At 35.7% G+C, this 15,652-nt stretch overlaps 1 protein-coding gene across 1 annotated transcript; it reads left to right on the top strand.

Moving 5' to 3' along the window:
• Positions 1-5,539: 5,539 nt before the first annotated feature.
• On the top strand, positions 5,540-13,909 carry LOC137641504 (uncharacterized). The gene is made up of 2 exons (XM_068374122.1): positions 5,540-5,826; positions 6,782-13,909. The coding sequence occupies exons 1-2, from the start codon at positions 5,613-5,615 to the stop codon at positions 7,297-7,299; spliced, it is 732 nt and encodes a 243-aa protein (XP_068230223.1). The 5' UTR covers positions 5,540-5,612; the 3' UTR covers positions 7,300-13,909.
• Positions 13,910-15,652: the final 1,743 nt, after the last annotated feature.

A 15,652-nucleotide genomic window follows, 5' to 3' on the forward strand; every position in this document is an offset into this window, starting at 1 on the left:
CAAAAATGCCAGCTAGTGTCAGGTAGGCTTAAGTTGGTTACACCCTGTAACGTCCACGACTTTGGTACGTTACAGATCGTGTTTTTTCTTTGTTGAACAGGCTGACGTAAGTCTCTTTTCTTATAGTTTATGTATGAAAGATCCAATTTAATGTTGTTACTGTTCTGAAAATATTTCAGTTTAATTGTTCATTTCTATAGTTAATTTAATTATTTCCTTTCCTCGTTGGGCTATTTTTTCCCTGTTTGAGCACTAGGGCTTTTCCATCTAGGGATGTAGCTTAGCTAATAATAATAATAATAATAATAATAATAATAATAATAATAATAATAATAATAATAATAATAAATGACTAATTAGTAATGTAATAAAATAGTAGATTAACTCTCTGCAATCATTGAATAATGTGCGTTATCAGCAGAGGTACTTAAACCATTTATGATGATGATGATGATGATTATTATTATTATTATTATTATTATTATTTTTATTATTATTATTATTATTATTATTATTATTATTTGCTAAGCTACAATCCTAGTTGGAAAAGCAGGATACTATAAGCCCAAGGGCCCCAAGAGGGAAAATGGCCCAGTGAGGAAAGAAAACAAGGAAAAATGAAATATCTTAAGAACAGTAAAAACATTGAAACAAATATTTCCTATATAGCCTAAACTATAAAAAAACTTTAGCAAAACAAGAGGAAGAGAAACCAGATAGAACAGTGTGCCCGAGTGTACCCTCAAGCAAGAGAACTCTAACCCAAAATACAGCGGAAGACCATGGTACAGAGGCTATGGCACTACCCAAGATTAGAGAACAATTGTTTGATTTTGGAGTGTCCATCTCCTAGAGGAGCTGCTTACCATAGCTAAAGAGCCTCTAATATTAGTGTCCGTAGTGTCATGCCTCTTACATCATTATAAGGAGAACAATTTGTTCGTTCTTCAAGGCAGGCAGTCAATAGGTGCATTATATTTTGGTGATACGTAGATCAAACTATCCTACGCTCATTTTTTACATGATACTTATGTCCATATATACAACCACCGTGTTAATTATGCTTGCATTAGCTGATACTTATATGGATAGGCCTATACGAGTATCTATAAATTTGAATTGCAAGAGCTCTCTCTCTCTCTCTCTCTCTCTCTCTCTCTCTCTCTCTCTCTCTCTCAGACAAAGAAGGAGAATATAAATATATTTATTCATGTATGTGTATCTCTCTCTCTCTCTCTCTCTCTCTCTCTCTCTCTCTCTCTCTCTCTCTCTCTCTCTCTCAGACAAAGAAGGAGAATATAAATATATTTATTCATGTATGTGTATTTATACTCTATATTTCAAGATTTTCGGTGATCAATCTATTCTGAAGAAGTGTTTTAATTCTTTCATTCTACCTTATTTTGAGTATTGTTCTCCTGTCTGGTCCTCAGCTGCTGATTCTAATCTTAATTTGTTGGACAGAAACTTCCGGTCTATTAAATTTCTTATTCCTGCTCTAGATATTAATCTCTGGCGCCGTCGTTCAATTAGTTCATTATGCATGTTGCATAAGATTTTTCATAACTCTGACCATCCTTTACATTCAGATTTCCCTGGACAATTCTATCCTGTTCGTAATACTAGGCAGGCAGTTAATTCTAATAGCCAGGCCTTCTCCATCATGAGGCTCAATACTACGCAGTACTCTAAAAGTTTTATTTCAGCTGTTACCAAGTTGTGGAATGATCTTCCTAATCGGGTGGTTGAATCAGTAGAACTTCAAAAGTTCAAAGTTGGAGCAAATGCTTTTTTGTTGACCAGGCGGACATGAGTCTTTTTATAGTTTATGACATATTTGTTTTTGATGTTGTTAATAGTTTATATATGACATGTCTGTTTTGACGTTGTTACTTTTTTTAGAATGATTTATTGTTAATTTGTTCTCTTCATTTAATTATTTCCTTATTTCCTTTCCTCACTGGGCTATTTTTCCCTGTTGGAGCCCCTTGGCTTATAGCATCTTGCTTTTCCAACTAGGGTTGTAGCTTGGATAATAATAATAATAACAATAATAATAATCTATCCTTTCCCACTCCCAAGTTACATGTAAGGTCAATGATGGTGACAGTTTCCTCAAGGTGACTCGGTCTAACCGTCAAACTCAACCCAGCTTTCGACAACTGCTTTTGTCACAGATCTTCAACTTTATCTATCCAGGCATTTCTCTTCGATTGATATCACTCTTGCTTCCCACTTGTATATATGCCCTTTTTTGCTAGACACGCATACACAATATCTGTCTACGTATCTATCTATCTGTATACAGTATGTGTGCACATGACCGTGTGTATGTATGAATATGAGTGTGTGTGTGTGTTATTTTCCTTTGAACTTATATCACATCTCGATACGTATTGAAAGCATTCGGAATTTTAACAGGTTTATGACAGCATACGTACGAGATGGAAAATATCAAAGTAGAAACGTAATATGAACAAGTTTGTAGAAGAAGAGCTCTTTTAGTGATGGGTTGGCTAATAATAGCAGTATATTTTGAAGTTTTTTTTCCTCTTGTTATTTTCAAGTTTTTTTATAGTTTATATATGTAAGAATTATTTTAGTGTTATTATTGTTCTTAAACTCCTCTTGTAGTTTTTTTTTTTTCCTTATTTCCTCTACTCACTTGGCTATTTTCCCTGTTGGAGGCCTTGGGCTTATTGCATCCCGCTTTTCCTACTAGGGTTGTAGGTTAGCAAGTAGTAATAATCATAATAGTAATTATTATTATTATTATTATTATTATTATTATTATTATTATTATTATTATTATTATGTGCAGGAAATAAATAAAACCTATTTAAGCCTTATTTCCCGATAGGACACAAGGAATAGATAATATAATTGATAATTTAAAGCTTTTCAATAAATGATTTTTTCATTAATATGATGCAATCTGTCCGTCACACACTTGGATACATACGTATAAAGCTCTGAAAACGTTTTCCTTTTAATATCAGCCAATGAGAATGCTTTACACGAGGACGTACTTACCATCTCGACCTCCTATTGGTCAATACCATGAGGAGAAAGTCCACTGTGCACAGTGCATTGAGGAATTTGAGCCGGCCCCAGTTCGCTTAGACTCGGTGTCGACAACATCTCCTGGATTATGTGCATCGTAACCTCCCGAAATTTTCACTGTGAATCCCGTAGAGTTCAACCACAATGTCCGTTTTTTATTTAGGAAAAAGGGCATGGAATTACTATCCTTCAAAACACAGACACTGTGAAGACTACTTTAATGGCCAAGCTTGTGACTGTGATAGCTGTGTGGCTTACCAGCAGCGCCGAGCTTACATCTTTAACACCGTGGCAGAGCATAACTATGCTGTAGACCCAGAAATTTATAATCACCACGTCTCCTGCAACTGTGAGGGTTGCAAAGATGCCTCTGACAAACTTGTCCAGTATGATAAATTCGCTGCTGCCAAGAATGAAAGCAGGAAAAGAAAGAAGACTTCTACATCTTCAACAGCTTCAAATTCAGCCCCATCATCGCCATCAGTGACTCCAAGGACTGAGAGCACAGACTCGTCCTTGTCTGTCCCTACAACTTCTCAGCAATCAGGTGCAACTGCAGTCATCCCTTCTACCAACGAGCCTGAGTCCTCCAATGCCATGGAGACTGAACAAGGGGCCCACTCCACCGACTGCAACTGCACAGACTGCCTCCAGACACTCCTGCAAGAAGCCACTGCCATACAAGAAAACATCCCAGCTACACAGCCAAAGAAGCCTCTGCCAAAGTTTCGACTTTCACAGGCAGACAATGAACTCTCTTATGCCTCTGTTGCTGCCATGGCTGCCAAGCCTGGCATGAAACTCACTGCGAGACCTAACAGGAAAGGTGACCTTATCATCTATCCCAAGGACATTGAGACAGCCAGATTCCTTCAGGAAGACTCCACCTTAACACTGCTGGATCCTGCTTTTATCAGGAAGAAGGCAGTCATTACCAGGTATCCTGTGACCATGCCTATCTCCATTGTAACCTCGTGCAGCAATATTGACTGTGCTGTTCGCTGCACAAGCAAGGATGACGTTCCTGTTAGACGCCTAATTGCCACCTTTATAGGTCCAGTTCCTTCCAAACTGGACTTAGGAGTCTGGGGTACTTTCCCCATCGAGGATTATACACCTGAGCCCCTTCGATGCTACAGATGCCAACGCTTTGGACATCATAAAGAAGAATGCAGAGGCCCCATGATCTGTGGTATCTGCAGCCAGCGACATAGCACAGAAGTGTGCATAAATGCCCATAAAGAAGGACGTCAAACCACATCCAAGTGCCCTAATTGTTCCAAGCCACACCATGCTTGGAATAAGCGCTGCCCAGAGCGTCTCAAGAGGATAGCAGCTATGAAGAATATATCCTCTTCAAACCAGAACAAACCAGCTCCATCCCAGCCACCTAAAGAACAGAGAACTCCTCGCCAGAGAAGACCAACTCAGCCAACTCCTGCTCCTACTTCTACATCTACAATAGCTCCTGCATCTACACCTACAACTGCTCCTAAAAAGGACCAGCAACGACCTGCAACTGTTCCTAAGAAGGATCAGCACCGACCTGCAACTGCTCCCCAAAGGGACCAGCAACGACCTGCAACTGTTCCTAAGAAGGATCAGCACCGACCTGCAACTGCTCCCCAAAGGGACCAGCAACAACCTTCATCCTCATCCCCTTCCCAAACCTTGACTCAAGCAATTGAGTCTCTCACCTTGCAAGACCTCATACCTATCGCCTTCCAGATCCTTACCAAAGTCCTCTCCCTCTCATCAACCTCCACTTTCCAGCAACTCCTGCAACAGTTCCAGTTCTCAGCCACTGAGCAGAGATAATCCTTCCCCTCTTGCTATCCTCCCCTTCCCAATTCCCTATTCCTAAATGGAGAATAGTTATTACAAGGCTGTTTCCTCATAAGGATACAGCTCTTGTTTTTCCTGTCTCCCACCCTCTTTCCCTGTTAACCTTCTTCTTACCCTATCCTCAGGGGGCCTTTCTCGTGCCAGCTGACCGAGCGCAGCACAGTTTTGGCCCCCTCCCCCTTTTCCATCCCAAGAGCAGGAATAAGCTTCTTTGCTTAAACCTACTCCTTTTCTCTCCTACTAAACTCCTTCTCTCCTCTCCCAGTTTCTTTTACTTACTGGGACTTGCTACTATCAATACTATTTTCTCTGACTAAAAACTTTCTTTCGTGGACCTAAAAAGGAGTCCCCTTTTTCGGGTTGCTTTCTGCCCCTTGCCAAGTCTTGTCATACCTCTCCTTTATCCCTCATACTACATCCTTTTATTCCTTATCCTGCATCCTTTTCCTGTTCCAGACTCATTCCAATTCTACCTCTTCTTTTAATAAACTATATTGCTCCTTTAGGAGTTCTCATTCCAGATAGCTATTCTCTTACGGGCTGTCTAGGACAAGAGCCTGTGTCATACTATGAGGCATGGCAATCTCAAACGAACGAACGAACGAGCCGGCCCATTCAGTCACTCGCTAGATATCAAAGTGTCAAGAGGCACAGAACGTTCGCTCTTTAGCAAACACTTTACCCCCTTTTAAACGTTATTCACCATGAATATCGAACTCAGAGAATTCCTCATCCCACAAGGGACAGAAGTACCCATCCAGAGTATTGAAGAAGGATTTGGCACCATTATTACGACGGAGGCCGACGGTGTTGGCTACGACAACTGTCTGATCAATGACATTGGGGAAGTCCAGCCCGGAGCCGTTGGCGTTGTCAAAGATACTATTCTGTATGAAGGCATTAAACAGCATATTAAAGGTATATATCATACTCTCTCTCTCTCTCTCTCTCTCTCTCTCTCTCTCTCTCTCTCTCTCTCTCTCTCTCTCTCTCTCTCTCATTTTATTCATCGATAACTATTAGTGAATAATGTATTTTATACCTCGGTAGCCAGAGTGAATAATGTATTTTATACCTCGGTAGCCATTAGTGCATTAGTGAAAAAATTATTTTATACCTCGGTAGCCAGAGTGAATAATGTATTTTATACCTCGGTAGCCATTAGTGCATTAGTGAAAAAAGTATTTTATACATCGGTAGCCAGAGTGAATAATGTATTTTATACCTCGGTAGCCAGAGTGAATAATGTATTTTATACCTCGGTAGCCATTAGTGCATTAGTGAAAAAAGTATTTTATACATCGGTAGTCATTAGTGAAGATTGTAATTTTATAATTCTGTAGCAAAAAGAAATTTTCATCTTTTCATAATTAAAAGTGGACTTGTGCTTTGAAGCCTTATAAGTTAGATTCCTTGCAAATATAGAAATTTTCATCTAGTCAAAGTTTTATGTGTTTTTAGGTATTTCTTTAGGTGGTACTCTAGCTTAAGTTGGAAAATAATCTTGCATTTAAGAGAAATGACAAAACAAAATATTCCTGATTGAAAAAAATTGTTAATTGCAGGTGTATTTGTTCTAGAATTTATATAGCATTGTATGAAATGGTAAGGAAAGTTTGGGATAACTGAAAAAACCAGTTGTGTGTGATAGTGTATTTTCATGAAAGAGAAAGTAAAGAATAACTCAAGTTAAATGGCTAGAAAAAAAATTATACAAAATAGGTTGAGTACCACGTAAGACTAGCCTTTTAATAGAACTAATTTTGTATCCCTTGTATTTTCCTGCTTGATGCTTTCTGGTTAACTTATCCATTTTGGAAAAGCAGAACTAGTTCTTCAAAGCTTGCTAAAGAGCTAATCTCTCTCTTTCCAGATCTGATCACTATGAACCCAGCTGATGTGAACCTGCTTGCACCTCCAACATATGAAACCTCCACATGTTCGTACGCCAACCTGAACAGCTATCTGAATAGCAGTGTTCAATCACCTACACCTTCTGAAGAAATTATTTCCCAAATGGCTTCACCTGCCGATGTTTCAAGCGCTGGCAAAAGGAAAAGAGGCCGTAAGCCAAAATCTGACTCTGGGGCAAATCTGCCCAAGGCCAAGAAACCAAAGGTCTACGAGATCACCCAACCCTTCGAGGACAAAGAAATGGAAAGGAAGAGGTTGAATGCTGTCAATGCCAAGAGACACAGAGACATGCAGAAGGAGGCGAGGGAGAGAGATGTGAGGGAACTACAAGAAGTGAAGAATGAGAGGGACATGTTGAAAAAACAGGTTGAGGAGCTGCGGAAAAGCGAGGCGCTTCTCAAGAAACAGATGCTCGTCTTCAAGGAGAAGATGTTTACCCTGTGGTCAGATGTCAAGAATGTATCTTCGCCCTTGTGAACCCACTGCGAAAATCAGAATTTCCCAACAGCTATCTGAAACGGGAGTATTTTGTATTGTCAAGCAGTTCACGAGTTCTTAGCCAAGGATGTAAGGTGCAAATCAAAATTGTTTGGATAGAACCCCCCTAGCTCATGGACTTGAGACGGCGCTTCAGTGCTGGTGGGTGAAACCTTCAGCAGAATCAGTGGAACCCTGATAGAGGCTTCAGTTCCTAGACGTCGAGAGCCTTGCAAGTCGATGGGCGAGAACCTCCAGCTAAACTAAATTCCAGTTTAGAGTAACTTCTCTGAAAGAAGGTTATTCCACTTATCTCAGAATGCAACTCTTGGATGGGAGGTTATTCCACCTACCTTGGATTGCAACTCCATTTTACACTTAGATAATTCAGTTGCAATAACAACACTGAAACACTACAGTAATACACCATTACACATCACAGGGCTTGGTAAGACCCTAATTAATTTTTTTTTGTAGAATTGAGTATCTACCTTATTTAACAGGGAGTAACTTCAAAGTTGATCATAATAGATGAGTCATTAGTGTGATAATTGATGATGTTAGTATTCTGTAATTCAAGTAACTATCTAATCAATGCTGTGATATTATTAAGTACAAATTAGAATAGGTTTGAGTCAACTACTATGCCGGTCATGCAAGTCTAAGTAACCATTCTAGTCATTTCTGTGATATTTAGTCATTCAGTACAAGGTGAAAGTAGATTGGTTACGGGTGGGAACACTAGTGGAACAGTTGACTGATTTTAAGACCTACTTAAGAATTATAGGGAAGACTTTCGACTAACTTCTATTGTTACATCTTGTAGTATCTCTCCATAGCTCAGTTGGCAGAGGGACTGCTGATATGGCAGGAAGTCACTGGTTCCAATTCAGCTGGAGAGTTGATAGGATATTGACAGCACATTAAGTATGACTGACTGGGTTTAGGGTTGATGTAGCTGGTGAATTTGATTCACTGTCCTGAATATGTTTGGCACATCAGCTAGGTTGGGTTGATATGCCAGTGAATTTGAACCACTAACCAGTGTAGGTTTGGGACATCTGCTAGATTGGGTTGACATGTCAGTGAATTTGAATCACTAACCAGAATATGTTTGGGATATCTGCTAGGTTGGGTTGACATGACAGTGAATTTGAATCACTAACCAGAATATGTTTGGGACATCTGCTAAGTTGGGTTGACATGCCAGTAAATTTGAACCACTAACCAGAATGTGTTTGGGACATCTGCTAGGTTAGGTTTACATGGCAGTTAGGGAATTTGATTCACTTACCAGAATATGTTTGGGACATCTGCTGGGTTGGGTTGACATGACAGTGAATTTGAATCACTAACCAGAATATGTCTGGGACATCTGCTAGGTTTTGTTGACATGACAGTGAATTTGAATCACTAACCAGAATATGTTTGGGACATCTGCTAGGTTAGGTTGACATGGCAGTTAGGGAATTTGATTCACTTACCAGAATATGTTTGTGATATCTGCTAGGCTGGGTTGACATGACAGTGAATTTGAATCACTAACCAGAATATGTTTGGGACATCTGCTAGGTTGTGTTGACATGACAGTGAATTTGAATCACTAACCAGAATATGTTTGGGACATCTGCTAGGTTGGGTTGACATGACAGTGAATTTGAACTAATAACTAGAATATGTTAGGAACATCTGCTAGGTTAGGTTGACATGGCAGTTAGGGAATTTGATTAACTTACCAGAACATGTTTGGGACATCTGCTAGGTTGGGTTGACATGACAGTGAATTTGAATCACTAACCAGAATAGGTTTGGAACATCTGCCAGGTTGTCTTTATATGACAGTGAATTTAACCAATAACCAGAATATGTTTGGGACATCTGCAAGGTTGGGTTGACATGACATTTGGTGAGTTTGAATTACTAACCAGAATATGTTTGGAACATCTGACAGGTTGTGTTGACATGACTTAGAATTTGAACCAATAGCCAGAATATGTTTGGGACATCTGCTAGTTTAGGTTGACATAAGAGTTAGTGAATTTGAATCACTAAGCAGAATAGGTTTGGGACATCTGCTAGGTTTAGTTGACATGACAGTGAATTTGAATCACTAAGCAGAATAGGTTTGTGACATCTGCTAGGTAGTGTTGACATGACAGTGAATTTGAATCGCTAACCAGAATATGTTTGGGGCATCTGCTTGGTATTGTTGACATGACAGAGAATTTGAATCACTAAGCAGAATATGTTTGGGACATCTGCTAGGTAGTGTTGGCATGACAGTGAATTTGAATCGCTAACGAGGATATGTTTGAGACATCTGCTTGGTAGTGTTGATATGACATTGAATTTGAATCACTAAGCAGAATAGGTTTGGGACATTTGCTAGGTAGTGTTGACATGACAGTGAATTTGAATCGCTAACCAGAATATGTTTGGGACATCTGCTAGGTAGTGTTGACATGACAGAGAATTTGATTCACTAAGCAAAATAGGTTTGGGACATCTGCTAGGTCGTGTTGACATGAAAGTGAATTTGAATCGCTAACCAAAATATGTTTGGGACATCTGCTAGGTAGTGTTGATATGACAGGTATTGAATTTGAATTACTAACCAGAGTATGTTTGGGACAATTACTAGGTAGTGTTGACATGACAGTGAATTTGAATCACTAACCAGCACAGCTTTGGGACATCTGCTAGGTAGTGTTGGCATGACAGTGAATTTGAATCACTAAGCAGAATAGATTTGGGACATCTGCTAGGTAGTGTTGGCATGTCAGTGAATTTGAATCACTAAGCAGAATAGATTTGGGACATCTGCTAGGTAGTGTTGGCATGTCAATGAATTTGTATCACTAAACAGAATAGCTAGCTTGTTGTGGGGGTAACGAGCTGATGGGTAGTCTAGAATGGGGTAATCCCCCAATATTGACATGTGTTTTTCTGCCTTTTTTTAACTCTTTTCTTTACAGGTAGGAGTGTTGGAGAGAAGCTATTGTTCTTTCTAGTCCTGTGAATTGTGTGAATTACCCTTCGAAAGGAGGGATGATTTTTTCAATTACCTTTGATTTTAAAGATGATTTTTTTCCACTTTCCCCTGATTTCAAAGATGATTTTTCCAATTACCCCTGATTTTAAAGATGATTTTTTCCAGTTTCCCCTGATTTCAAAGATGATTTTTCTAATTACCTCTGATTTTAAAGATTATTTTTTTCCACTTTCCCCTGGTTTCAAAGATGATTTTTCCAATTACCTCTGATTTTAAAGATGATTTTTTTCCAATTTCCCCTGATTTCAAAGATGACTTTTCCAATTACTTCTGATTTTAAAGATAATTTTTCCAATTACCCCGGATTTTAAAGATGATTTTTCCAATTACCTCTGATTTCAAAGATGATTTTCCAATTACATCTGATTTTAAAGATGATTTTTTTCCAATATCCCCTGATTTCAAAGATAATTTTTCCAATTACCCCTGATTTTAAAGATGATTTTTTTTCCAGTTTCCTCTGATTTCAAAGATGATTTTTCCAATTACCTCTGATTTTAAAGATAATTTTTTTTCCAATTTCCCCTCATTTCAAAGATGACTTTTCCAATTACCTCTGATTTTAAAGACAATTTTTTCCAATTAGCTCTGATTTCAAAGAGGATTTTTCCAATTACCTCTTATTTTAAAGATGATTTTTTTCCAATTTCCCCTGATTTCAAAGAGGATTTTTCCAATTACCTCTGATTTTAAAGATGATTTTTTTTCAGTTTCCCCTGATTTCAAAGATGATTTTCCTAATTACCTCTGATTTTAAAGATTATTTTTTTCCAATTACCTCTGATTTTAAAGATAATTTTTCCAATTCCCTCTGATCTCAAAGATGATTTTTTTCCAATTTCCCCTGATTTCAAAGAGGATTTTTCCAATTACCTCTGATTTTAAAGATGATTTTTTTTCAGTTTCCCCTGATTTCAAAGATGATTTTTCTAATTACCTCTGATTTTAAAGATGATTTTTTTTCCAATTACCTCTGATTTTAAAGATGATTTTTCCAATCACCTCTGATTTTCAAGATGATTTTTCCAAATACCTCTGATTTCAAAGATGATTTTCCAATTACCCTTGATTTTAAAGATGATTTTTTCCAGTTTCCCCTGATTTCAAAGATGATTTTTCTAATTACCTCTGATTTTAAAGATGATTTTTTTCCAATTTCCCCTGGTTTCAAAGATAATTTTTCCAATTACTTCTGATTTTAAAGATGATTTTTTTCCAATTTCCCCTGATTTCAAAGATAATTTTTCCAATTACCCCTGATTTTAAAGATGATTTTTTTTCCAGTATCCCCTGATTTCAAAGATGATTTTTCCAATTACCTCTGATTTCAAAGATGATTTTTCCAATTACCTCTGATTTCAAAGATAATTTTTCCAATTACCCCGGATTTTAAAGATGATTTTTCCAATTACCTCTGATTTCAAAGATTATTTTTCCAATTACCCCTGATTTTATAGATGATTTTTTCCAGTTTCCCCTGATTTCAAAGATGATTTTTCTAATTACCTCTGATTTTAAAGATGATTTTTTTTCCAATTTCCCCTGATTTCAAAGATGATTTTTCCAATTACTTCTGATTTTAAAGATGATTTTTTTTCAATTTCCCCTGATTTCAAAGATAATTTTTCCAATTACCCCTGATTTTAAAGATGATTTTTTTTCCAGTTTCTCTGATTTCAAAGATGATTTTTCCAATTATCTCTGATTTCAAAGATGATTTTTCCAATTACCTCTGATTTCAAAGATAATTTTTCCAATTACCCCGGATTTTAAAGATGATTTTTTTCCAATTACCTCTGATTTTAAAGATGATTTTTCTAATTACCTCTGATCTTAAAGATGATTTTTTCCAATTCACTCAGATTTTAAAGATGATTTTTCCAATTACCTCTGATTTTCAAGATTATTTTTCCAATTACCTCAGATTTTAAAGATGATTTTCCCAATTACCTCTGATTTTAAAGATGATTTTTCCAATTACCTCTGATTTCAAAGATGATTTTTCCAATTACCTCTGATTTTAAAGATGATTTTTCCAATTACCTCTGATTTCAAAAATGATTTTTCCATTTACCTCTGATTTCAGAGATGTTTTTCCAATTACCTCTGATTTTAAAGAGGATTTTCCCAATTACCTCTGATTTCAAAGATGATTTTTCCAATTACATCTGATTTAAAGATGATTTTTCCAATTACCTCTGATTTCAAAGAGAATTTTTCCAGTTACCTCTGATTTAAAAGATGATTTTTCCAATTACCTCTGATTTTAAAGATGATTTTTCGTATTACCTCCGATTGTAAAGATGATTTTTCCAATTACCTCTGATTGTAAAGATAATTTTTCCAATTACCTCTGATTTCTAAGATGATTTTTCCAATTACCTCTGATTTTAAAGATGATTTTCCAATTACCTCTGATTTCTAAGATGATTTTTTCCAATTACCTCCGATTTCAAAGATGATTTTTCCAATTACCTCTGATTTCTAAGATGATTTTTCCAATAACCTCTGATTTTAAAGATGATTTTTCCAATTACCTCTGATTTCTAAGATGATTTTTCCAATTACCTCTGATTTTAAAGATGGCTTTCCGTTGATTTATTTGATTATTGAATAAATAGTAATATATCATGATTATTATTATTATTATTATTATTATTATTATTATTATTATTATTATTATTATTATTATTATTATAATTATTATTATTATAACTACTCACTAAGCCACAACTCTAGTTGAAAAAGCAGGATGCTATAAGCCCATGGGCTCCAACAGGGAAAATAGCTTAGTGAGGAAAGGAAACAAGGAAAAATAAAATATTTTAAGAGGAGCAATAATATTGAAATAAATATCACTTTATAAACTATAAAAACATTAACAAAACAAGAGGAAGAGAAATGTGAGAGTTGAATCTTGGCCGACTTAATTTTGAATTTGCTGGATAATTTTTGAGGCCGAGAAGTTGGAAAATGCTGAACAAGATTAAAAGTAATGAGGTAATTTTCTGCAAGAAATTAAAGATTAAAGTAGTGAGTATCGAAGAGGCCTTTGATAATTAATATAATTGTGTTGGAAATAATAGTTGCCATTGTTTATTCTAACCAATAACTTATCTGTTTTTTATTTCGTTTAATTTTAAATAGTCATTTATTACAAATATTTATTTTGTTTTTTGTTCTTGTAATTAGCAATATTAATTATTTACACACTGTACAGTATGTTCAAATTGCCTTCGTTAAGTTATCAAGAATATTTATTTACGTTAAAGATAATTTATAATGTCTAACTATTAATTTAAAGATATTTTAGTAAATGCTTATATAAACCATGTACCTGATATTGTGATAACTGGCGAAAAAAGTTTATTTATACATTACAGAGGAGTTTTATAGCAAATGTATTCTAAATTTTTGAGAAATGAGAAGTGTGCATTAGGTAATATGAAAGTCCTTTATTTTTATAATCTATAAATTAAAAGATAATTTTAAAGTTTGATCAATCTTCAACAACATAATTGTTGGGCTATTTTTAACTGCTGTATATTTTTTTTTTTTTTTTTTTGAATACCATAATTATTTTTTTCGATGAAGCAATTTTGTAAGAAGTCATATGAATAAAAAGTTGCGGTGAAGATAATATTTTTAATATCCTTTTTATCTATATGGCCTTTTAATAAGTCTTTAGAAGGACTTAGATTTTTATTAACTAATAATCAGACATTTTGCTTATGTAAAGTATATAGTCTCGGATCCTTATGGAGTGAATTATTGTAAGTGATTCATTTAGTGTTTAGTTGAAGCTGATGATAATGATATTTGTCTACTAAAAATATAAACTATGGAAAGACATTATTTGCAATGGTTGGGATGAGCCTATAAGAATATTAATATGACTTTCTCTAATAGATACTCAAATTAGGGCAATGAATTATATGTAATGGCGTGAGATAAACCTAAGGAAGATTATTATATTTGTTCTTTAATAGATACACAAACTTTGAGAGTAAGTTTGGGAAATGCATTTATTTAAAGCAAGGTAAAATAAATGTGCCATTTTATACATCCGTCTGGCTGTAAAACTTTAGAATTTAATTTAGTCTAACAATGTAATAATTACATTGCAGTAGTTAACCCATTGAGTGAACAATGTTTGTCTTAATGTAGTTAGGTTATGAGGAGAATAGGGGAAATAGCCCAGTGAGGAAAAGAAATAAGGAAACGGATAGAATAGTGCGCCTGAGTGTACCCCCAGCAAGAGAATTCTAACCATTCTACACAGACTATGGCACTACACAAGACTTTTGTAGTGTTCTAGAAGAACTGCTCAGGGTGTCTGTGGCCTATTGGTAACTTCTCTGCGAGGTGATCGCCAGACTGGGGTTCGAGTCCCGCTGAAACTCGTCAGTACCTTTAGTATCTGCAACACACCATTCTTTTGAGTTAAGGATGGGGTTTTGAGGAAGCCTATATGTCTACCCGGAGAGCCATCAGCAGCCATTGCCTGGCCTTCCCTGGTCTTAGAGGAGACTTGGGCACTGATCATGCGTATATATAGCCAGTCACTGTCCCTTACCCCTGCCATTCATGAGCGAGAAAGTAAAGTAAAAATGAAGGTAAAGAGTCTTCTACCCTTACCATCTATTATTCTGATAAGGAAGAGTTTGACAAAGCACTTTGTGATAAGATAAGATTGTAGTAAATAATCTACTGGACTGACATTGATAAATATGAATTTTGAATAGAAAATGTCTGAAGAATAATTGAGTTGAGTTTCGTGATTTCTCTTTTTTTGCTCAATAGATTTGATGGTACTTTAGAATGAGAAAAAAAAAGGAAAATAAAAAGAATAAGAGGAAAGGAGGAATAGATGCATATGGATGAGCGACAATATTATTATTATTATTATTATTATTATCATTATTATTATTATTATTATTATTATTATTATTATTATTATTATTATTATTATTATTAACCATGCTATAATCCTAGTTGGAAAAAGCATCAGCCCCAAGGCTCCAACACAGAAAAAATAGCTTAGTCAGGAAAAGAAAACAGTGAAATAAATAAACGATATAAGAAGTAATGAAAAACTAAAATAAAATTTCTAAAAAAACATTAATAACATTAAAACAGACAATTCATTTATAGACTATAAAAAGGCTTATGTCAGCATGTTCAACATAAAAATATTTGCTCCAAGTTTGAACTTTTGAAGTTCTACTGATTGAACTACCCGATTAGGAAGATCATTCCACAACTAATATGAATAATTAATCACGTTTCCACATCCTTTTT

Source organism: Palaemon carinicauda, chromosome 5, assembly GCF_036898095.1.
Source record: "Palaemon carinicauda isolate YSFRI2023 chromosome 5, ASM3689809v2, whole genome shotgun sequence".
In the NCBI taxonomy this organism is placed as follows: Eukaryota; Metazoa; Arthropoda; class Malacostraca; order Decapoda; family Palaemonidae; genus Palaemon; species Palaemon carinicauda.

What these genes read in the sequence shown, in the direction of transcription:
- LOC137641504 (XM_068374122.1), top strand. Translation starts at nt 5,613, where the DNA reads ATGAATATCGAACTCAGAGAATTCCTCATCCCACAAGGGACAGAAGTA. An exon ending in CATTAAACAGCATATTAAAG is followed by an intron (nt 5,827 to 6,781) that starts GTATATATCATA and finishes CTCTCTTTCCAG; the next exon opens with ATCTGATCACTATGAACCCA.